General features: G+C 51.2%; 9 protein-coding genes across 9 annotated transcripts; 4 read left to right on the plus strand and 5 right to left on the minus strand.

Moving 5' to 3' along the window:
• Positions 1 to 5: 5 nt before the first annotated feature.
• Positions 6 to 4,019, minus strand: BJX68DRAFT_279772 (DEAD/DEAH box helicase; the record flags this gene model as incomplete). The annotated part of the gene is made up of 11 exons (XM_071048799.1): positions 6 to 612; positions 675 to 828; positions 917 to 1,102; positions 1,155 to 2,034; positions 2,089 to 2,276; positions 2,326 to 2,359; positions 2,419 to 2,645; positions 2,695 to 2,799; positions 2,853 to 3,496; positions 3,578 to 3,723; positions 3,779 to 4,019. 11 exons carry the CDS (start codon positions 4,017 to 4,019, stop codon positions 550 to 552), a joined length of 2,868 nt encoding a protein of 955 aa, XP_070893105.1. The 3' UTR covers positions 6 to 549.
• Positions 4,020 to 4,091: 72 nt separating this feature from the next.
• Positions 4,092 to 5,564, minus strand: BJX68DRAFT_211478 (uncharacterized protein). The gene has a single exon (XM_071037732.1). It carries the CDS (start codon positions 5,454 to 5,456, stop codon positions 4,410 to 4,412), a length of 1,047 nt encoding a protein of 348 aa, XP_070893106.1. The 5' UTR covers positions 5,457 to 5,564; the 3' UTR covers positions 4,092 to 4,409.
• Positions 5,565 to 6,386: 822 nt separating this feature from the next.
• On the plus strand, positions 6,387 to 7,088 carry BJX68DRAFT_248777 (uncharacterized protein). Its single transcript, XM_071041983.1, has one exon. It carries the CDS (start codon positions 6,397 to 6,399, stop codon positions 6,565 to 6,567), a length of 171 nt encoding a protein of 56 aa, XP_070893107.1. The 5' UTR covers positions 6,387 to 6,396; the 3' UTR covers positions 6,568 to 7,088.
• Positions 7,089 to 8,377: 1,289 nt separating this feature from the next.
• BJX68DRAFT_248781 (cytochrome P450) lies at positions 8,378 to 11,033 on the plus strand. The gene is made up of 4 exons (XM_071041984.1): positions 8,378 to 8,708; positions 8,776 to 8,835; positions 8,895 to 9,191; positions 9,262 to 11,033. Exons 1-4 carry the CDS (start codon positions 8,486 to 8,488, stop codon positions 10,287 to 10,289), a joined length of 1,608 nt encoding a protein of 535 aa, XP_070893108.1. The 5' UTR covers positions 8,378 to 8,485; the 3' UTR covers positions 10,290 to 11,033.
• Positions 11,034 to 13,508: 2,475 nt separating this feature from the next.
• On the plus strand, positions 13,509 to 15,354 carry BJX68DRAFT_211554 (zinc-binding alcohol dehydrogenase family protein). The gene is made up of 4 exons (XM_071037733.1): positions 13,509 to 13,918; positions 13,974 to 14,318; positions 14,375 to 14,745; positions 14,807 to 15,354. The coding sequence occupies exons 1-4, from the start codon at positions 13,774 to 13,776 to the stop codon at positions 14,987 to 14,989; spliced, it is 1,044 nt and encodes a 347-aa protein (XP_070893109.1). The 5' UTR covers positions 13,509 to 13,773; the 3' UTR covers positions 14,990 to 15,354.
• Positions 14,899 to 16,512, minus strand: BJX68DRAFT_211580 (uncharacterized protein). The gene is made up of 5 exons (XM_071037734.1): positions 16,348 to 16,512; positions 16,266 to 16,297; positions 15,756 to 16,184; positions 15,248 to 15,684; positions 14,899 to 15,170 (listed from the first exon to the last, which is right to left on the minus strand). Exons 1-4 carry the CDS (start codon positions 16,427 to 16,429, stop codon positions 15,478 to 15,480), a joined length of 750 nt encoding a protein of 249 aa, XP_070893110.1. The 5' UTR covers positions 16,430 to 16,512; the 3' UTR covers positions 14,899 to 15,170; positions 15,248 to 15,477.
• Positions 16,513 to 16,714: 202 nt separating this feature from the next.
• On the minus strand, positions 16,715 to 18,989 carry BJX68DRAFT_259188 (Hsp70 family protein; the record flags this gene model as incomplete). Its single annotated transcript, XM_071043661.1, has 12 exons — positions 16,715 to 16,911; positions 16,963 to 17,101; positions 17,156 to 17,339; positions 17,393 to 17,410; positions 17,460 to 17,557; positions 17,612 to 17,711; positions 17,769 to 18,027; positions 18,075 to 18,141; positions 18,190 to 18,234; positions 18,295 to 18,746; positions 18,813 to 18,883; positions 18,937 to 18,989. The coding sequence occupies 12 exons, from the start codon at positions 18,987 to 18,989 to the stop codon at positions 16,715 to 16,717; spliced, it is 1,683 nt and encodes a 560-aa protein (XP_070893111.1).
• Positions 18,990 to 19,898: 909 nt separating this feature from the next.
• On the plus strand, positions 19,899 to 21,805 carry BJX68DRAFT_248805 (uncharacterized protein). Its single transcript, XM_071041985.1, has 4 exons — positions 19,899 to 20,194; positions 20,269 to 20,449; positions 20,519 to 20,830; positions 20,905 to 21,805. The coding sequence occupies exons 1-4, from the start codon at positions 19,937 to 19,939 to the stop codon at positions 21,636 to 21,638; spliced, it is 1,485 nt and encodes a 494-aa protein (XP_070893112.1). The 5' UTR covers positions 19,899 to 19,936; the 3' UTR covers positions 21,639 to 21,805.
• A 70-nt stretch (positions 21,806 to 21,875) lies between these two features.
• Positions 21,876 to 23,722, minus strand: BJX68DRAFT_248806 (putative aminotransferase family protein (LolT)). Its single transcript, XM_071041986.1, has 3 exons — positions 23,355 to 23,722; positions 22,687 to 23,278; positions 21,876 to 22,627 (listed from the first exon to the last, which is right to left on the minus strand). Exons 1-3 carry the CDS (start codon positions 23,443 to 23,445, stop codon positions 21,940 to 21,942), a joined length of 1,371 nt encoding a protein of 456 aa, XP_070893113.1. The 5' UTR covers positions 23,446 to 23,722; the 3' UTR covers positions 21,876 to 21,939.
• Positions 23,723 to 24,731: the final 1,009 nt, after the last annotated feature.

Raw genomic sequence — 24,731 nt, forward strand, 5'->3', positions numbered from 1 at the left:
GTGTGGTGCAATAAGCTAGTCTACATCAAGTTAAGGCAGCCTCAAGATGACTCACATGATGATCATTAGGCACACTCAAGATGATCTGACCGCCAAAATCTGCCTTCTGGCCCTTTTGTAGTTTCTTTTCGTTGCACTCTGATATGCACCAATGGGCAAACAAGTCGCAACAAAAAGTGGGCAGTAGGACCCACCGGCAGAATCACACGACCACCCACCCTGTCTTAATCGAGGGAGTAGCGTAGCCTCCAGGGCTGCCTGTGAGGATCTTGGAAACTGGACACGATTAGCTGACCTGCGTCATGTGTGCATGACTTGTTGAGGTTGTTTCCATCCTCCCCCTTCATCTCTCCTCCTTATAATACACAACCATCTTCACGATGTTTCTTTCTCGCCTGGCAGATGGCTTGACAGCACGCCCATGTTGCTATAAACCTTAAACATTGCACTGGTTCAACCTGAGGAATATATTGCTTGTCTTCGTGATATATTTCGCTATCCCGAATGGAATCAAAAAAGATACAGGAACCCCATCCCTGTTCTAGTGCTCTAGCGCACCTCACGGTCTTTCAGCGAGAGGCCCTTCTTCAATTTCTGGCGTTTCTTTACATCCTGTTCTTGGTAAGCGTTCTGATCCCTCCCACCCATTCTCGCTCAGCGATGTTTAGACTTACCTGTTCTACAGTTTCTTGCATAATGTAGCGAACCACAAAGACGTTTTTACCCTGCCCCCAACGTAATGCGCGTCCAATTGCCTGTTTCTCTACAGATGGATTCCATTGCGGCTCCAGTATGTGAATCCGGCTCGCCACGGATAAGTTATTCAAGCTTGTCCAGGGTCGTCAGCTTTCTTTCTCCCGCTGAACACAGAAACAAGCGATGATCCGGAAGGAATAGCAAGATTCGATTGACTTACCCCTCAGCACCAGTTCCTATCGTTATCAGGAGGACTCGGACAGCGTTATCTCGCTGAAACAATTCCAGAACGGCGTGCCGTCGCTTTTCGCGCGCATCCCCATCCACTCGGCAAAAAACGATGCCATGTTCGTCGAACATTTGACCAACAAGATCGAGGCTTCTTTTCCAACAACTAAAGACAATGCTAATCCCACATAAGGTTAGCATCACTAGGACAGTGAGTGGGCAGGGAGTACCTTTTGTCCTCGTTGATGTGCTGCTGTATGTCCTGCAGTAAGGCGTCTAACTTCGAAGAATATTGAGTGGTTTGTGTGATATCACCGGCGAGTTTCTGCCGCTCTGCAGTGGCAATCTTTATGTCCTCCATTGCGCCGTCGGAGATTAGAGTTGCATCATTCTGAGTATCACCAGCGTCCGCTTGGGGATCGGTATCAGATGTCGGACGAGCACACTCTTCACATTTCAATGCGCGAGCGTGCGGGAGAGAGTTCTCCTGCGAGTCAAAGCACTCATTCCCGTCTAGGAGGAAGATCTCGGTGTTGCAGACAGAGCATATGTTCTGCCCACTCTGCTGCAGCATGGTGATCCTCTCATCAGGGTCTAACTCGAAGTTCTTTTCACCAAGAAAAACACTTCTCAGACCCGTGTTGCAGAAAACACGCAGCCGGACCAGGAGCCTCATCAGTATGGTGTTGCCCCTTCTCCCCATCCCTTGCTTGTTGACGGCCGCGTTGCGGTATCTTTTGTAAACCTGCATCAACTCATCATAGGTTCGGCGCTCCTCATCCGAAAACCTCGGGGTGTGACGAACCGGAATCCCGCCAAGGGCAGGAAACACTGTCGACATTTTTCGCCTCAAGCATATCGCTGTCAGAAGAGGCTTGAGCATCCTCTCATCTGGCTGACGGAATCGGCTGCTGCCTTTGGCTCTTGTTAAAATATATTTGCGAAAACCCGCAGTGCTGTCCAACTGTGGGACGCGGAGAAACTGGACCAGCGACGCTAGATCCTCGACAGAATTCTGGATTGGTGTGCCAGTCATGCACCAGCGGATCGAGGCCGAAAGGCTGTTGACAGCCTCGAACTGTTTCGTCGACGAGTTCCGTACAGCATGAGCTACACAAGAGTTAGACGCCGCAACCTAGGGTGATAAAAGCACAGAGTGCTGACCTTCATCGAGAACTACTCTATGCCAGTGGATCTTGTGCAGAACGCTTTCTCGGCCCTTGCTGCTGAAATCGGCCACCACCGTGGCATATGTAGATAGGATTATGTCGTACGCAGGAGGCGAAGATAACGAGATGCTTCGTCCTGGACCATGATATTTGTAGCACTTCAGGGTCCCCGGAAGAACATGCCTGTCAGAGTGTCAGCCTGATTCCGCCCAAAAGGTATCATCTTGACTACTTTTCCACTTCTGCAATCCAACCATCCAATAGTACTACATATAATCCGTTAGCAGGTGCAACAAGAATATTTGCTTGGCGGACGGATACTCACGAGCACGGGGTACGATAACCAATGTGGATGGTACACTAATTGGATCAGGGTTGCCCGATTTTGTGTTCAGCTTATCGTCTGTCGATGTCGGTTTATTGCATCCGAGTCCTGCAACTATACCGGCTATCATGCTGAGCGTCTTACCCACACCCATGTCATCGGCAAGAAGACCACCACAAAAGTCCGTTGGCTCCGGGCTCAATGCGCCAGTAATAATATGTTTGTACCTTTTCTCCAGTCAGCTGGCTGTTATTAATCGTTGAACCTTACACTCACACGGGATGGCCCTTGTTCCAGCCCTCGAAATGCCAGAGCTTGCCTCTGTCACAGGCATGCGTCTGTTCTCGCGATATGATAAAATCGACCGCTTCCCGCTGGTGGCTACACCATGTCGTCAGCTTCACTAGGACAAAGGAGAAAAGAGCACGAGTTACCTCTCAAGCGTTGCCCGGATACGGCTATCAATCTCAATATCTCTTCGAAATTCTCTCTGAGGAAAGTTATCAAGGACTGCTCTGATGCTATCGCACTCTTCCTCCTCATCTTCAATCGCGCCAGGCGTCACGGCATCGCCCTGCGTCCCGATTCCCAACAACGGCGCCAGAATGGGGCGATCGGGGCACGGCGTCCCAACCAAGTACAGAAATTGTGGGTTATTGTATTCGAGGTTGGGAGGGATTGGGACTGGATTCTGCAAGAATAAATGGTGTCGGGCGAGCTGCTTTGCCAGATCCTGCGCGATAGAACGGGGCCCTGACACTAGTATCCCCATGGTACAGGTGATTCTCGAAGGCCCCTTAGAGGTAGACTCTGCGGCGGCCATCATCTTCTCTTGCAGCTCCTGCATCGGTACGACGCCGGTCCACTTCGGCTGTTCTCCGAGTCCGATGGAGCTGAGTGCGAATTGGGTTTTAGTATTCATCGTCGCGATATAGGTGTCGTGGCAGAGAATGTCACATCGATTGTCCTCTATGGAGAGGCCAAGGGATGCGAAGATTCCGTTTTCGTCACGGATGTGATCGAAGCGTAACGCCTGCGGGTCTTCCACGGGGTCGATTCGTATTTTGATGTCTCTCAACTGTCCCCGATCAGTGACAGACCTCCACAACCCACCCGCACCGATTCCCACGCCGGAGAAGCGGAGTTTGTCATCACTCACCATCCCGAAGCAAACAACAGCCGAAGCATCCGACGGACGAGGGTCGCGCCGATCCTCGTGCTCAAACTCGCGGGGCTGAGGAACCTGCGACTGAAACGGGTCCTGCGCAAAGAGCTTTGGCCGATGCACAGGTGGCATCAAGAAACCTAGCCACTCGGTGAGACCACTTCTGCCTCCCTGTCACCCATAATATACACTCACGGCTGTCCTGCGGATATGGGAGAACTCCATTGCGGGGTCCGTCGTCATCGATATCCATAGCATCGTGGAGGATGCCAAGATTGAACGACTCGCAAGGGGTTCCGGTACCAGACTCTGAGCTGGAGCCACTGACAAAGGAGTCGCCGATTCGGACTCTCTTTGGCTGAGAATCATCGCTCTCGCTCCGGGCGCCATCGTCCATCACCTCCAGAACTCGCTTTGGTGTCGACCGGGACGACATATTTTTAGAAGGAGATCAATTGCTATGCTGCTTTCCTTGGGGGCAACTGAAATTGTGAGTCGCGGCAAAATGCCCTCGAGGGCCTCAACACTCATCTCGGCACGGTTCGGAATTACCTGCATGCCCAGCAAGGCACAGTTCGAGGCTGATTTGTGAAGACTTCAGACTCGGGCGCGACTCTTGCAGCCGGGCGTCATCTAACTGCTGCGCCCTCGATATTTGCTTTTTCTATTTTGCTTGCTAGCAAACAAAAAATTCCACTCTGCCTTCCAAGCCTCACTGCGCCCCTTTGCCTCGCAGCCTGACTGACAAGGCATCTTTCAAGTTGAAACCAGTGAACTAGCAAAGTAGCCTGCTGCGTGCCTGCAACTACTTTCTATCCCCTCACTACTAAGGTCCACGACCAAACTGCGCTTGCCGTTCCCTCTTCATCTGCCGATAATACATGAGCGTGAAGCCAAGGTGGTAGAGAAAAAGCAAAGTCCACAACGTCACAATGATCCCGACCAAAATAACGGTGAAAAAAATGGAGCCCAACGTGAACACGGTGCAGAATCTCTGGAAAACCCGATTGCCCTGCAGGCCGTCTGTCGCGAGCCCAACCTGCATCGCCGACAGTAGAACCGACATGTAGACCAAGACAGCGAGAATCCAGGAGAAATTTCGCTCGAAAAACGCCTTGTACCACGTTGACCTGGGCATGAACCCGAAAACAAGGTTGCGCACTGAGAATGTCGACGGTGTCAGCCTGTAGAGCGAGTTGAGGCGGCTGAGTCGGAGCTCGCCGAACTCATAACGACGATTTATCGAGGGTTCCGATTGTGCGCCGGCATTAGACCGGTGGTTGTGGTTCTCCATCCAATGAAGAAACTCTCGTATAAGCAGTGTCCATGCTTCCCACGTAACGTCGCCTGGGAGAATTCGCTCATCCTTGGCCATCTGGAAATCGATCACGGACGTGATCAGCCAGGCGTAGGACAAAAGCAGCCCGCACGCGAAGGCGTGCAACTCGGGATGCGGGCAAATCTCCTTGACCCAGAACTCAAAGTCAAGGAGATACTCTGGCACGGGCTTGATGAGAATATAGCCCGGAGTCCAGACGAGATGTTCGTCTGGCGATTCCGTGAGGGTCACCAAGCGCTTCATGAGCTTCTGTCGATGTAACGGCCGTGCGGGACGTGGGAGGCCGGCGAGCCATAACAAGTGATGGATCCGGTTCAGCTTTGGTGTTGTGAGCTGGAAAGTCAAGTAACTTTGTAGCTCTTCGCATGGCTTTATCAGACTGTGTTGAAAGTTCACTCCGGCCGGATGTGTATACTGCCCGTGAGACCGAATGCTGGCCGACTGCGAGAATGGCGGGACGAGGCTGTTGTCTTTTTGGGGCTGTGAAGATTGACTCGGGGTTGGCGGAGCCTTGAGCGTGGTATCCGCTGCCATTCTAGAGCTTGGAATGAGATTTTTTTAGTCCCTCGCTCCTTGATATCGTAGCTGAGAGTCAAAGGTTGGGGGGAAACGAGCACTTTGTGGAGATGAATATATATATTTATGACTACACGTTTGGAGAGTAAGATGAGATGCAATAAAGAAATGATGAGTTACAACATTCCCACCACGGCGTATGTAATGCTATTCTACATAGAAACGACTAGAATGCATGCACATAGCCACGGGAACGTGGTGTCGGACAGTCAGTACAGTCCCCATATGGGCATACACAGCCTTGGTCATTACCACAGAGCACGTAGTCCAGTTGTTAGCCGTGGTGTACAACTCAGACGTCGAATTAGTATCTGAAAACTCGCTGCTGCCTGTCTCTTCCTGCAAGACATGGACAGCATTGTTTTGACCTTGGTGAAATTCTCCGAGGTTGGTAGTTAGGTCCGTCCTCTGATTGTGTAGCCTACCGTGCGGTATTGGACTGATATCTAGGAGTTTCAACAAACAGGAAAGGATATGCTAGTACCAACAATCAGACATAGTTTTTCTATCTTTTGATGAGACTAGCGACTGAGTTTAGTCCTTTCTTACAGTGTCTACACAAGTCGATACCTTGTGGCGGTGGCTGGACAGTGTGTGTGTGGCTGGGGCTTGGCGGGGCGCGTACCCTCCCTTGACTGTCAGAATTGATTCTGAAGGTGGTGCAAGACGCTAAGCCATACATGGCTTCGTCTCCGCGCCCCTTTTCAGGCTTTGTTAACTCTCCCAAGGCGGAAAACAGCCAGAACGTAATATTACAGGTAACGCGAGGATAGTAAATGCAGGGATAGGCTCAGAGGGGGCTGAATGACAGGCGGTCAAGCAAGAAAACTGTACCATTACGCCAAATTTTAAGCCTCATTTTGAGCAAATGAGTCACCTATGTCTCTAGCAAAATTGAATGAGGCCTCATGTAGTCTTCTGTCACGTGCTCACGGCCTCTTGCAGAGTTTTCTACTGTCGAGTCTTTCCTGAGATGGCTACAATCATATGTAGTCATAACGCTTCATGTCTTCCCTTGCCGCTCCCTTCCAGATCTCCTTCGCCCTCCACCAAGATTCTCCTTAGATAGCTACGATCCATATTGTCTTTTCGCATGTGTGCTTCCCTTCAGAGAGCCTAATGTCATCATCCACTGGGCAGCGCATGTCAGCTGGCTAGACGGGGGTTGGTTCATTGCCCTTCTGCATAGATTCACTTCCCCGCCATTCTCTTAAATACACTAATTCAATGCCTAGCTATTGTCCCAACAACCACTTATGCGTTCATATGACGCAAGCAGTGCTTGTGCTTTACTTAATGGCGGAACCAGGTCGATAGCAGATATCTGCACAGAATGAAATGATGACGCTCGGATTCATTGCCAACAAGACTCATCTTCTGGGCTTGGTCTCAACACCTTGCCTCGTAGACTACGTCTGGAAGCATACTACGCGATTCGCGAATCTCGGCTCTACCTACGGGCACAGAGTGGCTTCGGTGAACTGAGATAATTTACTTAAAAAAAGAGACCCCCCCATGGTAGATACGAGCCATGTTCCAGAAAGACGCGGCAGAAGTTAATACATACGCTGAAACAACAAGCGCATCCCCTTCACGGTGGCGCCCATCCACTGTGTGAGAAGGTCGCATTGGCGGAGGTCGTTAGTAGCGTTCTCACAGCTGGTATGGAGTGCCATCCAAGCTTAGAGATACGTGCGCAAGGCACCGTGCCGTAGCAGCTGTTTGGCGAATTTACCCTAAAGAGGACGTTATAATAGTTGATCGAGGACCTAGACTAGGCGCCTATTTCTATCTGTCTCCCCCCTCCCCCAACCAACTCCGCGGGGCCTCATGGTGTAGGGGCAGGCCTGATGAGAGTAGTACCATAGATCCAACTTCCTCACAAGCTTCCTTTGATAAACGAGCAGCAGAGTAATGGGCTGTTGGAAGCCCAGTTTCTTTGCCTCCACAGAACGCTCTAGCACCCATGTTTTCTATTATATTGTATAGTTATATCTAGCGAGTATCCTACTAGAGCGCCTCGTCCTTAGTACATGCATCCATCGTGGCTGAAGTTTCTTTGGGCCCTCAGCGCGATGTCACTACCTGACGGTCGGACATGAATCAAGTGTGACACCCTTAGGCATCAGCTCGCTTAGCTAGAGTCCCAAGTGGCCACAATGTTGAATGAGTCCGCTGGGGAGCATATCCCCTAGTAGTTACTCGTTGAACAAGGTGTGAAGTTTTATCCAGGTCGGGGGACATGTACTCGGCGCATTTCGCCGTAGTGGGTATGTGGCAAAGAGAGGGATAAGACGCTAACTGTAGGTGTCCCCTCTTCCTGTCTATCTTTTGCGAGTTACCCTGACCTAGACTAGATTAAGAATCATACGGTACTTGGCCTGAGGCGACGTTACTCACCCCTTCTATATCCGAAAGTGCCATAATTGGCGGTACTATGGCCTTATGGGCGTGGCTGAGCGAGCCATCCTATCCCTGATGTTGCGACCTCCTTCCCATTCAAGATTTGGCTGTGACCCTGGTGGCGAGCTCTTCTTATACTTGATCAGAGTGTCTCAAAATCAGACCACAAAAATCTAGACTCCGCAACAACCTACTTCGTTTTTGATCTCGCTAACCTCAAAACAGCGCTCGCCATACCCGAAACAGAGCCACCAAAAACTTGGCATACATCGTGGCGGAATATAAACTAGAATAGCCTGATTAGTGATATGCGACTAATCATTGCATATTCTCCGGCCATGTGGAGCGTATCCACCACCCAGGACTGTCAAATCGCGCCAAGTGCTTCCAAGCGATGCAGCCCTGTTGATCGTGCTGATTGGTAATGCTTAAGAGGGATTCTTATTTTATCAGTAATCTTTCTCTAGTACCGAGATGAAGCAAGCTTCCAGGGGCGTAGATCTATAAATGTTTGCTGTGCAGGGGATTCGGCGTGTTCCCAACACTGATCACGCCTTGGAGTCTGCTAGGATTATCCGTTCAATATGGCGCTCATCGAGCTGGCGAGGAGTTTATGGCATTTATTGCTCCTCTCCGCCTTTCTTGGTACCGGTGCGGTTCTAGGGATATGCGTGTATCGACTCTACTTCCACCCGCTCGCCAAATACCCCGGACCCTTGCTAGCCAAACTGACGACGGGGTATGCTGTTTACCACGCGTATCGCAGAGACCTGCATACGGATGTCTGGGCCTGCCACGAGAAATACGGTGCGTCTGCCCCGATCAGGTGTCGTCGGATTGACGGACATGCAACTGACAGTGCTCTGGTGCGTAGGCGACGTTGTGCGATACGGTCCAAATAGGCTTATCATCAACTCCGAGCCAGGATTGAAGAGTACGGTCATCACCTCTATTCTCTCCCGATACCCACGTCTAACCACAGGACTCTTATAGCTATCTACAGCCATGGCGCAAATGTCCACAAAGCGAAGGGCTACGAAAAAGTAACTCAGGTGCCCGGCGTCCACGCGAGTCTATGCACGCTCGACAACGCACGACACAAGAAGCTTCGTCGGCTATTGAACCTAGGTCTTTCCGACACGAATATCCGGGCGATGGATGGGAAGTTGAGGAATGTTGCGTCGTTGTTTGCCAGTGCGCTTGGTGAGAAGGAGGATCGGTTCGATATGTCGAGACGACACGTGGGAGATGGTGATGAGTGGACCGTGGCGAAGAATATGACGCATTGGTGTATGATTTTCTTTATCCTGATTGCCCTCCACTCCACTTAAGAGTCTGTGACTGACATGCCGTCTTCTAGGCGACTTCTTCACCTTCGACGTCATGTCCGAACTAACCTTTGGCCAATCCTACAACCTCCTCGGCTCATCGGAAAACCACTACATCATCGACGGCGTGTTGGGCCAAATGCAACGCTTCGGCTTCCTCCTCCAATTCCCCCTCGTCGAGAAACTACGACTCAACCGACTCCTCTTCCCACATGCAAAAGCCAAAGCCATGCGCTTCAACGCGAAGTCGAGGCAGATTATGGAGGAGAGGAAAGCGCGCGGGGAGCGTGGGGCCGCGACGGAGAATGATGTATTCAGTCATCTCCTCGCTGCGAATGATTCCGAGACCGGACAGGGGTTATCGATTCAGCAGCTCTGGGTTGAGAGTAACCTGTTGATTATTGCTGGGTCGGATACGTCTTCGACGGCGATGGCTGCGTTGTTTTTCTATCTCTCTCGGAACCCAGAGACTTACGAGCGAGTCACAAAGGAGATTCGATCAGTGTTTGGTTCACCAGAGGAAGTATGTCAGGGACCTAAGCTCTCCTCATGCTCTTACCTTCGCGCATGCATCCAAGAAGCCATCCGCCTGAGTCCGGCCGTCAGCGGCGCAATGTGGCGCGAAGTCCTCCCCGGCGGCTTGACCATCCCCGAGCACGATCTGCTAATCCCCGCGGGCTGCGAGGTCGGCACGGGAATCTGGTCGCTTAACCACAGCTCGAAATACTTTCCCGATCCGCTTACCTTTCATCCCGAGCGCTGGATCAGTGAGGAGGCTAGCGGGGGTGCAGAAGAGGTTGCATTGGCCAAGCAAGCATTTGCTTCCTTCTCAGTTGGGCCGAGGAACTGTGTTGGGAAGGGGCTGGCGATGACGGAGCTTATGCTGGGCATGGCGGCTGTGCTTGTGCGGTATGACTTTCGTAGGGCGGAGACGAGACTTGGAGATATTGGCGAGGAGGAGAGAGGTCCGCTCAGGGGGCAGTTTCGGACGTTTTGGGCGTTTACGAGTTTGAAGGATGGGCCGTATATACAATTTCGGCCTGTCAAGCGGGCTGCCTAGAGTCTTTCGGGGCTGGAGTTGGTCAAAGTGCCGCGACACATGACTGAGAGCAGAAACGCGGAAGTTGGAGCGTGCGAACGTTCTGGAGCCTAGAGTACTTCTTGCCCTGCTTGGAATAGACCATCTATGTTGTGTTATACACCCTAGGTACCCTGAATAGCGGGCATCTTATGGCTGAGATGGCGGATATGGCGATCTCGCTGGTATTTAGCCAGGTGGTTGATGCAGAGTCGGGAGGTGGGCAAACCATGAAGTAGTGGAAATAATACCACGGTACCTTCTCTCTTGTAACGAGGTTCGTCGTTAGAATCCTCTAACTCTAGGGTGGCGTCTAGATCATCAAAGATAATGTAGGCGCAGATAATGTCCTCTGCCTGGTCTACTATCTAGACCATTTGTCAATTGAAAGTGGTGCGCTGGATAGAGGGTGGTAGACATGCCATCACAGAACGTTGTCCCCTGCTCGAGCGACGCTTCCGCTGCTGTTCGATCGCGGCCAATGTTACTGAGTCGAAGGCGGACAGGCTCTGGCTGCGGGAGGGGTGAAAGGAGGCCCTGATCCCCCATTGGCAAGTGGAGCCCTTTGTCCGGCAGTTCTGGCAGCGGGGCCGAGCTCCGTCGCCTACCTGGTGAACCTGAGGCTGGGTAGCGCGAGATCAAGGCAGAACATACACTTTCGAGGTCAATTGCGGCACGGAAGGCTAAGTGCGTTGTCTTGTCAGCCAACATGCATGTAACAAGAAGGGGTCTCATGAACCAGCCAGTCCGAGTCCGTTTTCGGGGCGACGCCGATTCGAGAGTGTTACAGTCGGTGATCACCTGATGCACGGCCCCACCTGATGCACGATTTTTAGATACACCGACATTTCGACCACCAAACTTCAACTCTTCATATCTCGTTCAATATGGCTTCAATTGAGGCCGCAATAGAAGCAATCAATTCCTTGGAACCAGGCGAACCAATTAATTATACCGCTATCGCGAAAAGGTTTGGTGTTGAGCGCTCAACGCTGTCAAGGCGCCACCGCGGGGTTACAAGTTCAAAAGCCTACCAATATGAGCAACAGCGAATTCTGACCAACCAACATGAGAAAGAACTTATAAACTACATTAATAAGCTTACTGATAGAGGCCTCTTTGCCTCGCATGAGATGCTTCGGAATTTTGCAAAGGAGATTACTGGAGAGAAGCCTGGAAAGCACTAGCCTGGGCGCTTTCTAAAGCGCCACTAAGATGACCTTATCTCAACCTATACAACTGCTATCGATGCCGCACGAAAGCGCGCTGATTCTGCATATAAATATGCTTTATACTTTGAGCTACTAAGCCGGAAACTCGAGGAATATGAGCTACGGCCAGAGGATATCTATAACATGGATGAGAAAGGTTTTATGATTGGAATGCTAGTGAAAGGCCTCAGGATCTTCTCGAAGCAGAAATATAAGGAAGGTGGCCTTAAGCAGCGCTTATAGGATGGAAATCACGAGTGGATAACCTCAATTGCTTGTATTTGCGCTGATGGAAGCTCCTTACCTCTAGGTCTTATCTACCAGGCTGTCAGTGGCGATATACAAGATACCTGGCTGCAAGACTTTGATCCTAAGCTTCATGACTGCTTCTTCGCCTTTTCACCTAGTGGTTGGACCAATGATGAGCTAGGATTTGCTTGGTTAAAGGATATATTTGACTGGCATACAAAGCAGAAAGCACGGAGGCGCTGGAGGCTTCTTATCCTTGATGGCCACGGATCCCATATTACTATGAAGTTCATCGATTACTGCAATAATAATAGGATCCTTTTAATGACATATCCGCCTCATTCAACCCATTCACTGCAGCCACTCGATGTGGGCATCTTTAGCCCTCTCTCTACCGCTTATAGCAAGCAACTAGAGGACTTCTTACATTAATCGATGGGCCTGAGTCATATTACTAAACGGGACTTCTTTCGCCTCTTCTGGCCGGCCTGGGAGCAAGCCTTATCGTCAAAGAATATCCTATCTTCATGGAGAACTGTTGGTATATCACCTTTGAATCCTGAAATCGTCCTGGCCAGATTTAACAAGAAGAAGGAGTCAAGACCTTCTTCAAGCGAGTCCTCGCGCTCGATCTTACAAGCAGAGGATTGGAGGAAGATTGAAAGACTTCTAAACCGCGTGGTTGCTGATGTATATGATAAAAACACCAAGAAGTTGAACTCAACCATGTACCACCTCTCTACTGAGAATATTCTTCTAAAGCTACGTTGTTAAGGGCTAGAATTAGCCCTTCAGAACGAGAAGAAGAAGCGCCAGCGTGGAAAGGCTTTACAGTTTAATATTCCACCTCCAGAGAATGGTGGCGCAGTATTTTACTCTCCTAAGAAGGTCCAGCAAGCGCGCGAGCTTTAAAAGCAGAAGGATGAAGCTATACAGATCGCTAAGGCTTTAAAAGAGGAGGAGAAGGTCCGCCGGTAGTAAGTAAAGGAAGAGAAACAGCGTTTACTTGAAGAGCGCAAGAGAATTCGAGCATCTCAGCGAGAATTACGGCTTATCGAGGCGGAGTAAAAGAAACGCCAGAAGGAAGAGGAGCGCCTAGTAAAGGAAGCAGATCAACAGCTTCAAAACGACTTCTAGCAGGCTAGGAAGACTCCAAAGAAGCCTGCTAAAGCTTCACGGCAGCCAAAAAAGGCATAGATTAGGCCTGTAAGTGCTGAAGTTATTTAAGAGGCCCCTTTAACAGTAAATCGTCGAGGCCGCGAGATCCGGCTACCCCACTGTTTCCGGAATGATTAAAAATCGTGTATATACTAATATTAATAACTACTTTGATCTACCAAAAAATTAAGCGATAATACTTATTGTATGTGGTTGAAAAACCTCATTATTTAATGTTGTAGTTGGTGGTGATATCGTGCATCAGGTGGGGCCGTGCATCAGGTGATCACCGACTGTACTGTTTCCTGCCGACATGCTCTCTCGTCGCGGGTCGCTCGACGCAGGACTCTGGTGACTATGACGGATTGATGAGATATGAGCAGTAGGCAATAGGAGCCTGCAGATGGCAATAGCTTGTTAATGCAAGGAAAGTTGAAGAGCTGGTGGAAATTATCAAGATATCGTGTGTTGCTGAAGTTGAAGCTAAGGCAGGTGGAAACGCCGGCACGTGACCACAATTGGCTGAGTGCTTGCACCTGCTGTCTATGGCAGAATAGTTATAACAAATTCACCAGTACCAGTCTAGTGACCGATGTTGTAATAACTAACTATAGCTCAGATTTCCGGCTGACAAATAGCAGCCATCCCCCGCAGGGTCGGGAACAACAAGTGGAAGCGCCCGCCCACGTCATCTATGGTTCCCCAATGCGGGCCAAACTTCTTACAAAAAGCTCCAACCGTTTGTTATTCCTACTTATATCCATTATCGACTTCAATTTGCCCAGTGGCTGATAATCCTCCAATCCTTTCCTCCTGTCTCGTTGAACACGTCTGCCGGTCCGATCGCCATGTCCGACTCCAACACCGCGCTTGTTGTCCGAGTCTCCGACGGACAGTCTCCGAGGCTCTCCAAAGAATCCATCCCTCGACCCCGCCCCGCAGCAAACCAAGTCCTCGTCAAAGTATCCCACGTCGCACAAAACCCGACAGACGGTACAGTGCTCTTCCACATGACTTGCTCCTCGTTGTGTCTAACCAGTTCGTATAGTACAATCCTTCGACCGCAATGCCTTTGGAGATGGAGCCGTCCTTGGCTGCGACTTTGTCGGCGAGGTTGTTGAGCTCGGGAGCAGTGTTACGCGGCTCTCCAAGGGCGACATTATTGCCGGCCTTGTCTGGGGTGGCGAGGTGAAGGGGCTCGGCGCATACAGCGAGTACTGTCTTGCTGATGAGCGGATCTCGTTCAAAGTGCCTGGAAGTATCTCCCCGGCAGAGGCGAGCACGATTCCGCTCGCTGCGGCCACGGCGCGGCTTGCGTTGTTCTCCAAGGACTGTCTTGCCCTTGATCGCTCTCAAGGGAAGGGGAGCAGTGTTCTTGTCTGGGGTGGTAGTTGTATGTATTCACCCTCCTCTCTGATCGACCGGAATATCTCACATAACCTGTTATAGCAAGCGTCGGCCTATACAGCATCCAGCTAGCCTCGCTCCTCGGCTTCGACGTCGTGACAACCTGCAGCGACAAACACGCTGATCTCGTCCGATCACATGGCGCCAGGCATGTCTTTAACTATAAAGACGAGAATGTCGCCGAGAAAATCAAGGCCGCGGTGCCGAACCTGTCTCGCGCCTTTGATACGATTGGAGCCAAGGGCACTTCTGCCGCTGCCTCCCAGGCATTCGCCTCGGGTCCAGGAACGATATGTACTGTGCGGCCGGGCAAGGCAAATACCGAGGATGTCGTCAAAGGTACACGGGTGACTGATGTCCTGGTGTGGACGGCCTTTTTGAAGGATCACAGTTACGGGGAGTTCAAGTGGCCTGTACGTGCTCGTTTTTCTATATATAGTTACACTGCGCGCACTGAGCTGATAATTTTCGCAGGCCTCGAAGGACGATCACGAACTTGTCGCTGAGCTCTTTGAGAAACTACCAGAGTGGTTGGAAAGGGGCCACGTAAAGCCTAACAGACCCAAGGTGCTTGAAGGCCTGGGTGCAGTTGCAGACGGATTCCAGGAGTACAGGGATGGGAAGATCTCCGCCTATAAGATAGTGTACAAGCTATAAGCCCAGTGTAATTTGTCCGCCAGGTACGACGTAGAATAATTCGATCAGACCACGGTTCCACTGCGTGTTGAGGGGTGAACTAGAGATAAATGATATCTATAATTACGAGTTAGCCTCCCTTGCAATGAAGACACTGCACGGCCCATGTTTCCTTCTTGCAGAGATATCTACCCTTCATCAGCTCAAATCGGATGTCCAAGTCAGTAGTGTTTTGTAGAGTCGCACAAAATTATTGACAAGAGAAAGCGTCGAGCTTACATAATTCACCAAATACAATTAGTATTCAGGTTCCTTCATAGTCCACACCAACTGACGCTCTAGAACCTCTTCATCCCCACTAATCGTCCGCTTCAGAAGCCCCGGCCAGAGGCAGAGCCTCACCTGCACGTTGTCTTCTTCCCCGTCACCACTCACGGCCGTCATCGAGTCCGCAGCAAGCAAATCACCTGCCTGACACCAATCAAAGAAGAACCTAGCTGGTTGCCGACTCAGGGTGTACTTGAAGTCCGCGCACCTTTCCAGTATCGCACGCAGTCGTTGGTTTCGTGATTCAGGTTCGAGCGACGAAGCACTACCGAAATGGCATTCGACCACCGCCAGGATATTGTCAATCGCCTCGTTGCGGTTATTCTCTCCGAGATATTCAATGGCAGAGCTTGTTGCGACTCTCCATGTCTGAAGTGTTGCTTCGGGGCCTACTACACATCAGACTGGCGAACGTATGCATAACTCAATGGAGGGACGCACAGCTTTCCTGAACACCAACCTCGACATTCCCACAAAACCAATCAAAGTGATCTCCAGGGAGGCCAGGCAGATACGGCGAGAAGACCGACTGATGGATCCAACCAGAAATGCACGACTGGACCCATGCATGGCGTTGCGGTCTGGTTCGCGGAAAGCCATCAGCCGTGGGCTCGAGTGCAGCAGCCAACTTGTCTTGGTCCTTGAAGCAGGCTTTGATCCAGTTGTCCAATTGCTGGTGCAGGCGGTGCATTTGCTCGAGGATCAGGTCATCGGATAACTTGTCCTGCGTCATTTGGATCGAGTTTAGTCTGTGGTACAGGTCGCCCAATTCTCTGCGGTGGCTCCTCTCGCGTCTGGAAGCGTCGTCGCGCGCTTGATTGAGGAGCTGGGTCAGGCGGTGGATCTTTTCTGAATCTGCTAGGTGTTGTTTGTTCGACTCCGAGAGCTTCTGCGCGAGGAGTTGGTTTTTCTTGTTCGGTTAGTGATGCGTATCTCTTGGTTTCTTGTACTCCACAGATAGCATATATACCTGCCGTACTGCCTGTAGGAGATTATCGTGCTCTAGTAGCCGTTATGATATGTTGAGCCTGATGGGATTCCGTGAAACACACCTACATAGGCATAACCATTATCAAGGTCCGGTGGATCCGTGCACGTCCAACCTCGCGGAAACAGATGCCATAAACATTCCATGGCGCTGACAGTTCAATTGGGAACATCTGGTAAAGAGCCGCATACATTTATTCCCTCTGGGGTAGGCAGATCATGAGATCAGCTGGATGGAAGATTAAACTTTCTGATTAAAGAACAGCACCTGATCCTCCAGTAGCGACGATAAGCTCCAACCCAGTAAACCGCATCTGATGACCTGTGTTTACGCGTACTGATCCTCGGCTTCTTACAAACTGACGTACAAGCTCAAAGGAACCACTCCGACCACTCCGACCACTCCGACCACTCCGACCACTCCGACCACTCCTAGTACTTTGTTGTTACACTCCCATATAACACCCCGTTGAACTCTAACTCAAAGAGCAGACACGCCGAGCCGGGCGTCATGGTCAGCGTAAAGGGAATTTCCCAATACTCATCACCCTTGGAATTCGTCTTCTTCTGAAACAGTTCTCGAGGGATGTCGTGAAGGTCCGCCTCTAGCTGGCATGACTTGATAACTCCTGTTCATAATCGATCAGCAATTTTTTTCTAGTCTGGGCAGGGTTGCTTACTCTCGCTGTCCATGCTCGGCGCCTCGTCATCGTTGCAGAAATACAGAAATTGCCTAAACGTCAAAGCAGGGCGCTTGCTGACTCGTACCGCCCGATAAAAGTCCATGCGGATGGGTTCGCTCTCGGCAATCTTGGAATGCTGTTCCCTGTTAGCAGGTCGATTCAGCGGCAAGATGCCATGATGAGACAGGACCTTTCGGATATACCACTGGCACTCGATATGGCGAGAAAAGTGCTTTTCTTCCAGGGCGCTCCACTGTTTGTCCTCCTCTGCATGCCTCTCCGGGTCCCATTGAGGCCTAAATGTAACGCCATAATTTCGCCGAGCGACCCGACTTTCCACGCTGTGACTCTCGAGTCCGTGGAGGACGGCGCCGCTAGAATCAACCTTAGCTCATTGGGTGGGTTTAATGGGGAACAGCGTTCGTACCTGACCACAGCTGACCAGCTACATGATTGTTAGTTAGCGGAGCCCTTGACGAGAGAAACAAACTTACCTATTCGGCGGCTGGAGGACCTTGACGGAAGGGCGTGCTTCTTGGAGACGGCGAAACAAGTATTCTGAAGCCCCGAACCCTCCGACAAGAAGTATAGTCTGTTATAGCAGCGCAATCAGCATTTATATTCTCCATTCCCTTCCAAAACCTACCGGGGAACAGAATCCGACTTTATCCAACGCTGCTATCTGCTCGTCGACAAGATCGCCAACGTCCCGCACAATGGGATCGAAAATGGCCGCAGTCTCATCACTATGTCACATTAGCTATCGGCGCTGATGGGGCTAAGATTCAATATCGATAGCCTACGTCATAAGCTCAAAGAAGCCATCCTCGATCGGCACATCGGGGTCGTCCTTTGCGCCGGGAATGGGGATGTAGGTCGGGACGTCGCTAAAGTCGTCCTCGTCGAATTTACCAGCAAACAAGGGTTTTACGCGGTCTCGCCAGTGTAGCAGGGCGGCTTCTTTGGACTTGGTCGGCAGCGCGTCGTAGTTTTCCGCACCCATCTTGTCTCGGAGAAGCTCCTCGAATCGAGTGTCCAAGAGCATTGAGCCACATATGCGGCCTGGTCCGCGATTAGATTCGAGTGGTTTTGTGGGGAAGAATCCGTACCTGTTCCCTTGGTTGCTTCCATCACCCGCAAAGGATCCAATTCCTTGACCATGTAGGAAATGAGGTCCTAGTATCGTCAGTAAGGCGAGAAACATCGCGCAGCACGCCAACATACCACCGTCCCACCGCCAGCATCGCAAACAATAAAGACATCATTTCTCTGTAAAGGTTAGTCCATACCTCACGCATTCCCTGGAAAAACAAAAACAGGACCACAGACCGCAATCAAACACGGCTGGATAGCACGCAACGCGTACAAAGCTGCAGCCTCGGGCTCCGAAACAAGCGAGATACCCTGCGCCGGAGCCCCTGCCATGATCGCAGCCCTCAGAGTCGCATCCTTGGCCTTGTCAGACCACACAGCCGGGACGGTGAGGACAAACTGGATTGCACCATCATCGCCCGTCAAGCCCAGTCGTCGTTGGATAAGCTCGGCCACCTGGCGCATGAGCTGGCTCATGTAATCCCCGGCGACCTGCACGGCATTCTTCCCGTGCTTTTCCAGTAGAGTTTTGGATGCTAGTGAGGGTGCGTAGGCGTAGGAGGTTTCCTGGTCCTCGTCGAGGAGAAGCTTGATTCCGCGGCAGGCTTCGCTCAATGGGCCGATTTGGTAGCCCCATTGGATATCTTCTCCGTTGTAGGTGATTGTTGAGGGGACTTTCACGGAGGTTCCTTTTCAAAAAAAAAACCCAATCTTAGTGCATTGAATCTGGAAGCACAGCATTTCTGCACACGTACTGTTACCTGCCCCCGGCCAGCTAGTCAGGACTTCAATGTCGTCAATTGAGCCCTCGAGGGCCCACGCAACACTTTTCAACTTGGTCAGTGCATTTGTTCGAAGCGACCCTTTCCTGGTACATACCCGCTGAACGTCGTCCCAAAATCGATCCCGACAACAATTGAAGGTCCCTGCATTTTGGAGGCTTGCTAAAGCATGCATGCCTTTGGGCAACGGCGTACAGCGGTTGTATCTTATTTCTATTCAGCCGGGGGGCTCTTCCTTGCCCAGTGACGCACTGGCCCGGCCTGTGTGCCCAGGTCCGCGGTTGAGTTCAATCATACCCGTACTGTACCAGGGGTCCCTCAAGGTGCCTGATCCGACCTCCTGACAGCTTATCCTACAGGTTGCGGATCGCCAGGGTTAGACACCGCGCAATCTATCATCGATCTCCCATGACGTTTCTTGTTTCCATCATACCGTGACATAATCAACCAGGCTCTAGCGTTGACCGACCTTTGCCGCTGCAATCAAGGTATAGTCCAGTCGAACCGCATATCCGTCTCGAATCACCCAGCGATACGATAGCAAGTCGCCCTACCCTTTGGTGATAGTAATGACTTTACCAAAACGCTGGTTTTACCTCCGCTATACTCAGTAATGTAGGTGTATGGTAACCTTCTATGCCCAGGTTCTTCGAACCGCTAGTAAAGACTGAGAAAGACCTATTTTAGATGACTTTGTATTAAGTTATCCCCGTAACAATGTAGCTGCTCACAAGGATGGTGTTTATCCTGTCCAAGACATCCGAAGCTGACTGAGGTTCTAATTGCAGGTAACGAGCGGCCTTCCGCGGGCTGTATATCGACCTGTCGATAGCGCCATCTGTACTGCGACAGTCTACCCGTTCTATTAGCGTCCTCGTTCTACCAATATCCTATCAGACGGCAAGTGCACTCGAAGGATTCGACAAGGTGCCGGTTGTTAGGGCTTCGGCTGGTAAATTCTTTTCCGCGTCGCTTGGCACTGTCTTGGGCCTATATCTGCCGTCTTACGCGTCCTCTACACTCGGTCTCCGGGGGTTATTTCCTCTATCTCCGAGGGCCATTACAGCCGCGTATAAAAAAACATTGATCCATCCTTGATGCGAACCCTGTATCCACCTGCTCGGCCTCTAACAATGACAAGCATTTTACTCCAAGCCGGCACCGTCCTAACCCATCAAGGCGACCGCGTCAAGGTCCTCCGGGACCACGATGTGCTTATCGTTGGGAACAAGATATCAGCCATCGGCCACGGACTCACGCTCCCCGATGGGAACACTGACCGTGTCATCGACTGTCGCGGCAAAATCATCTCACCCGGTTTCGTCGACACGCATCATCATCTCTGGCAGTCGCAGGTACCTATTCCTCCTCCCTCATATTCTCCACCCATCTTTTATCGTTCCGTTACTAAGACTTCATGGTAATGTAGATGCGCGGCCGCTTCGGTAACATGACATTCATGGACTACATGGTCGCCGGCAACATCCAGTCCTTCAACTATACGCCCCAGGATATCTTCTGGGGCCAGCTTGCCGGGTGCCAGGAGAGTATCCATTCTGGGGTTACCACTGTTGTTGATCATGCGCATATGACGTATTCGCCGGGGCATGGTGCGCTATCTCCTCCGTGTCAATAATGTGTGCCGAGGGATTGTTAGTCACTAATCGTCTGGGTATTAGCTACCGAAGCGATCCGCGCCTCGGCTTCATCTGGTCTACGGACATTCTTCTGCTACACGCCCGTCTGGCGAATCAAGAAGTGGGTTTCCGATGAGGCCGTCGAGTACGATGAGGAGCTTCTTCCAGAGTGGTGGTTCTCGACACTCGAGTCGCTCGCAAAGGCAGCGCCGTTTGGGAATGGCCGCGTTAAGCTTGGATTGGGATTCGATGCGTTTAATCTCCCCAAGGAGGTCGTTCAGGATCTCTGGGCCAGATGTCGATCGCTAGGCGTCGAGCTGTTTACCACTCACTACGTGGCGAAGTATATGAAGAGTAACCAGCCGACCTCCTCTCACATTTCTCAACGCCCAACAAATTGGAGATACAACCGCTGACGCTTATGACAGACTCAATTGCTCTCCTAAAAGAATACGGCCTTCTCGATCATACAACCCTCTTCTCGCACATCAATGGAATCTCCCCCTCCGACGCACAAACCCTCCTCGCACACGAGGCCCACTTCTCCTCGACACCCGAAACAGAACTCCAAATGGGCCTCGGCGAGCCCGTCGCCTTCAATCCGGATCTCAAATGCAGCGCCTCGGTTGGTATAGACTGCCACGCGAACAATTCTGCTGATATCCTCACCCAGCTCCGGCTTGGTATGCAGCATGCCCGTGGGGCGGAGAATGCGCGTGCTATCGCGGAGGGGGAGTATCCGAGTGTGAAGATCAAGCTTGAGGGGGTGTTTAATCTGGGTACGGTGCAGGGTGCGCGTGCGGTCGGTATGGGCGCGGAGATTGGGAGTGTCGAGGTGGGGAAGCTGGCTGATATTGTTGTTTTCGACGCGGCGAGTCCGAATATGGTTTGTGCGGCGGAGGAGGATCCGCTTGCTGCGGTGTTGTTGCATGCGAATGTGGGTGATGTTGAGATGGTGATTGTGGATGGAGTTGTGAGGAAGGAGGGTGGGAGGTTGGTTGATGTTGAGGTTTTGGAGGGGATCGACGGTGGGGTTGCTGAGGTTATGGGTCAGAGGGAGGTTTTCAAAAGGCTTCTGGAGAGCAGAGCAAGGATTACTGAGCGTGCTGCAGGGCAGGATGCGGAGAGGGGAATGGAGTTCCTGTATAAGACCTTTGGGTGATGCTGCCTGGCAATGGACCCTCCTTGGCCTACAGGCTACCATTTGTACTATAGAGATATGATAATCTAGAACTCCACTCTACCAGAGAGGCCAAGACGCCTCTGGGATCAGAAGCTCCGCTGTATTGAGCATGGCCTCGGCTGGGACAATACCTAGGTATAGCCATCTATATGGCTCCTGACGAGGGAAATATGAGCAAGAATGAATACTAACTAATCGTATGAGGGCGGGGGAATATTCAGAAAGATATGTTTGGTCCATCAACATGCTATTTAGTTCTACTCTAGATGAGGATCATATTCTAAAGTCTACTCTTTTCTCGAGCCCGTTCAGCAGCAAACTGCGCACACACCTCCTTCAGGACCTGGGCTGCCCACTCAAAATCCTTCTTCTCGAGATATACCTGCGCGCATAGCCTCACCCAAAGCCACCCACCATGCTCGACAAGCGGCAGAAATGTGCCATACCTCTCCGTAATCCTTCTCTGGAACCAATCCACCACTGCGCCACCCTCGCCGGGACTTAACAGTACGGCAGAATCAGTCCCTCGTGCAAGCTCCACCCTAGTCGTAATTGGCAAGCGAACAGTCGACATCCCGCACCGCCGAAGCTGGCTTTCTTCTCCGGGCTTCAGGTTTGGCTCCTGCATAACCTCTGTCCCGAGTGCCGCGGCAACAATATCCGCAGCTTCCTTCGCCAGGGTCTCGAGATACGCATAGATCTTCTCTTCGCCTCCACAAACCTTCTCACGAAACTCCAACGCCGCAGGGACACAAAAGTATGGTGTGTCATCGCTCGTCGCAACAAACTCAAATAGACTCTCAAAGGCGGTTTTATTGGCGTCGTCGCTCTGCATGATCGAGGGCGCGGTTTTGGGGCCGTCGGGGGGCGGGATGTAGCCCCAGGATGTGGGGAGTGTTGTGCGGATGAGGTGTTGGTTGCGCTTTGGGATGTAGAGGACGCAGCAGCCGCGGGGGACGAAGAGCCATCTATCATGAATTTCAGTATGAGTGACGCCCCTGGTAAGGATTCAGAACGAGGTACGTACTTGTGGCAGTTGCTCGCGAAGAAATCCGGCTGCAGGTGCCCGAGATCCAACGGGATCTGTCCAATGCCGTGGGCGCCGTCGATCAAACTCAAGATTCCCTCTTCGCGACAGACCTGCGTAAGCCGCTCGAATGGAAATCGAACAGCCGGCAGGCTCGTGATCACATCGAAGATGGCAATCTTCACATTGAACCCCTCCCTCCGCGCAGCCTTGACAACATCCAAGAATCGCTCCACGAGCTCTTCATGGCTGACCGGCATCTCATAGTGAACCTTTCGGATCTGCGCAGGTCTCGACTCCACGAGAGACGCGATCCCTTTCTCGACGGCGCCGTAGACAGTCTCAAAGTGGATGATGACATCATTGCTCTCGAAAGGCAGATTCTGCAGCACGGTCGCTACACCCGTGGTGGCATTCTTGACGAATACGCACTCGTCGCGGGGGACATTCAGTAGTTTTGCTACTGCGTCTCGAGATTTATCGAGTTCCTTGGGCGTGTTGTAGCGAATGAATGGATCTGGTCGTCCTTCGACTTGGTCTTGGTACTGGCGCAAGACATTCCGCACGGCAAGGGGGTATGTTCCAAACGAGCCTGATAAATAGTTAGAGCGATCTTCAGTGAGCCCTTCCATTCCCTGGACAAGGGAAGCGGTCGAGATTCTCCGTACCATGGTTTAGATTCAGGAAAAAGGGGTCGCAGAGGAACCTGTCGCGCATAGCGGCGCCATATGGCACGAGAGATGTGTCGTTTGAAGCCATTTGTTATGTGACCGTTTCGTTCTAGAATATGTCAAGCTTCAGGTTCCCCGCGTCGCCTCGAGGTGCTGGAGTCTGAAGGATGTGGTCATGAGTCAATCTTGCCTCGTATCCACCATTCCCCACAGAAAAATCTGGTCCGGCAGTATCCGATATCGGTCGGTTAGATTCGGGAAGCTTATAACAGCTGCATGTGTACATTTAGGGCTCATGACAAACATCAAGGTACAACCTTCAATAAAAATAAAATGGGTCAGAACCTCTATTATGGATGTTATGGTGTTCGCTGTGTTGGATACATGTAGAGCAGCGAGCGCTAGTGAGCAGGTCGAGATTTAGTGCTTACCTCGCTAGCCAAATTCGGTGACTGGAAGCCTTAGTGGACATTATAGGGCAGCCTCTTAAGACAGGCGAAAATGCCATTATAGTCATTCAATAATAACTGCGTCCTCTCCTGTAAGTTGGTACCACAGACTTATAGCATACCTGGCAAGTCCAGTTCTATTCATCTTGTGGAGTAAGAATTCACTCCCAAAGGCTGCGGGTCTCAAGTCACAGTCGTGCAACGAAGCATGTATTCCTTGGTCTGGGAATTCAACAATGCAGTGAGCTGTCATAGTACTCCCCATTCCATGGTGTGGGATTATCTAGTCGATACAGCAATCTTTAACGGGCGGTTTGTTAGGGATGCCCGCCACGGGACTTGTTCAAGATCGGCAAATATATTATTACCACCACGTCTTTCCGGCAGCCATATGAATCAAAAACTCCAATACCTACATAATCAATGGCGTATTTATTCTGGAAAAGATCAAGCATGGTAGTTGGTAAAGTCGTGCATGCTTCGTTTGGCTTTGTGGCACTCTCTTCTCCCTTGCAGCAGACCAAGAGCACAAGGCTTTTGCTCCGCGGCGACCAAAGTTCTCCATGACGAGCAGCGCGGAGTGCTTCAGCTGATATTGTGTGGTACACCCGAGTACAGATCTACGTATCATTGTGGCAGTTCTCATACCAGGTTTAATCTGACATATTCGATCGATGACGGACCCAGCTAGAAATCGCGTGGGGTGAGCTGCCTTGGTGATTCAAGAAATGCAGCGAATGCGACGAATGAGAACGCTTCGTGATTCTTAGCACTGTGACTTAATTGCAAAGGTACTTCTGTCAGATCTCAACGCGCTCAAGGCGGGTCTAAAAAAAAGTAACATGTCCAGCGCGAATCTTGCTGGCTCCATGACCAACCCTCAACCTCATTTTGGTTCTAGAGCAAAACAGGCTTGTAGCCTCTG

This window comes from Aspergillus pseudodeflectus (genome assembly GCF_044049435.1).
Source record: "Aspergillus pseudodeflectus strain CBS 756.74 chromosome Unknown BJX68scaffold_83, whole genome shotgun sequence".
Classification (NCBI taxonomy): domain Eukaryota; kingdom Fungi; phylum Ascomycota; class Eurotiomycetes; order Eurotiales; family Aspergillaceae; genus Aspergillus; species Aspergillus pseudodeflectus.

Excerpts from the sequence above, each read along its gene's own strand:
- BJX68DRAFT_248806 (XM_071041986.1), bottom strand. The coding sequence starts at position 23,445 with ATGGCTTCAAACGACACATCTCTCGTGCCATATGGCGCCGCTATGCGC. Across the intron at positions 23,279-23,354 it reads TTTCCTGAATCTAAACCATG|GCTCGTTTGGAACATACCCC; the intron begins GTACGGAGAATC and ends ACTATTTATCAG. Across the intron at positions 22,628-22,686 it reads TTCGCGAGCAACTGCCACAA|ATGGCTCTTCGTCCCCCGCG; the intron begins GTACGTACCTCG and ends AATTCATGATAG.
- BJX68DRAFT_211580 (XM_071037734.1), bottom strand. The coding sequence starts at position 16,429 with ATGGAATGTTTATGGCATCTGTTTCCGCGAGGTTGGACGTGCACGGAT. Across the intron at positions 16,185-16,265 it reads TCCTACAGGCAGTACGGCAG|AAGCTCTCGGAGTCGAACAA; the intron begins GTATATATGCTA and ends CTCCTCGCGCAG. Across the intron at positions 15,685-15,755 it reads GGTTTTGTGGGAATGTCGAG|GCCCCGAAGCAACACTTCAG; the intron begins GTTGGTGTTCAG and ends GATGTGTAGTAG.
- BJX68DRAFT_248781 (XM_071041984.1), top strand. The coding sequence starts at position 8,486 with ATGGCGCTCATCGAGCTGGCGAGGAGTTTATGGCATTTATTGCTCCTC. Across the intron at positions 8,836-8,894 it reads CTCCGAGCCAGGATTGAAGA|CTATCTACAGCCATGGCGCA; the intron begins GTACGGTCATCA and ends GGACTCTTATAG. Across the intron at positions 9,192-9,261 it reads GAAGAATATGACGCATTGGT|GCGACTTCTTCACCTTCGAC; the intron begins GTATGATTTTCT and ends GCCGTCTTCTAG.
- BJX68DRAFT_211554 (XM_071037733.1), top strand. The coding sequence starts at position 13,774 with ATGTCCGACTCCAACACCGCGCTTGTTGTCCGAGTCTCCGACGGACAG. Across the intron at positions 14,319-14,374 it reads TCTTGTCTGGGGTGGTAGTT|CAAGCGTCGGCCTATACAGC; the intron begins GTATGTATTCAC and ends AACCTGTTATAG. Across the intron at positions 14,746-14,806 it reads ACGGGGAGTTCAAGTGGCCT|GCCTCGAAGGACGATCACGA; the intron begins GTACGTGCTCGT and ends TAATTTTCGCAG.
- BJX68DRAFT_211478 (XM_071037732.1), bottom strand. The coding sequence starts at position 5,456 with ATGGCAGCGGATACCACGCTCAAGGCTCCGCCAACCCCGAGTCAATCT.
- BJX68DRAFT_248777 (XM_071041983.1), top strand. The coding sequence starts at position 6,397 with ATGAGGCCTCATGTAGTCTTCTGTCACGTGCTCACGGCCTCTTGCAGA.
- BJX68DRAFT_248805 (XM_071041985.1), top strand. The coding sequence starts at position 19,937 with ATGCGAACCCTGTATCCACCTGCTCGGCCTCTAACAATGACAAGCATT. Across the intron at positions 20,450-20,518 it reads GACGTATTCGCCGGGGCATG|CTACCGAAGCGATCCGCGCC; the intron begins GTGCGCTATCTC and ends TCTGGGTATTAG. Across the intron at positions 20,831-20,904 it reads CGTGGCGAAGTATATGAAGA|ACTCAATTGCTCTCCTAAAA; the intron begins GTAACCAGCCGA and ends CGCTTATGACAG.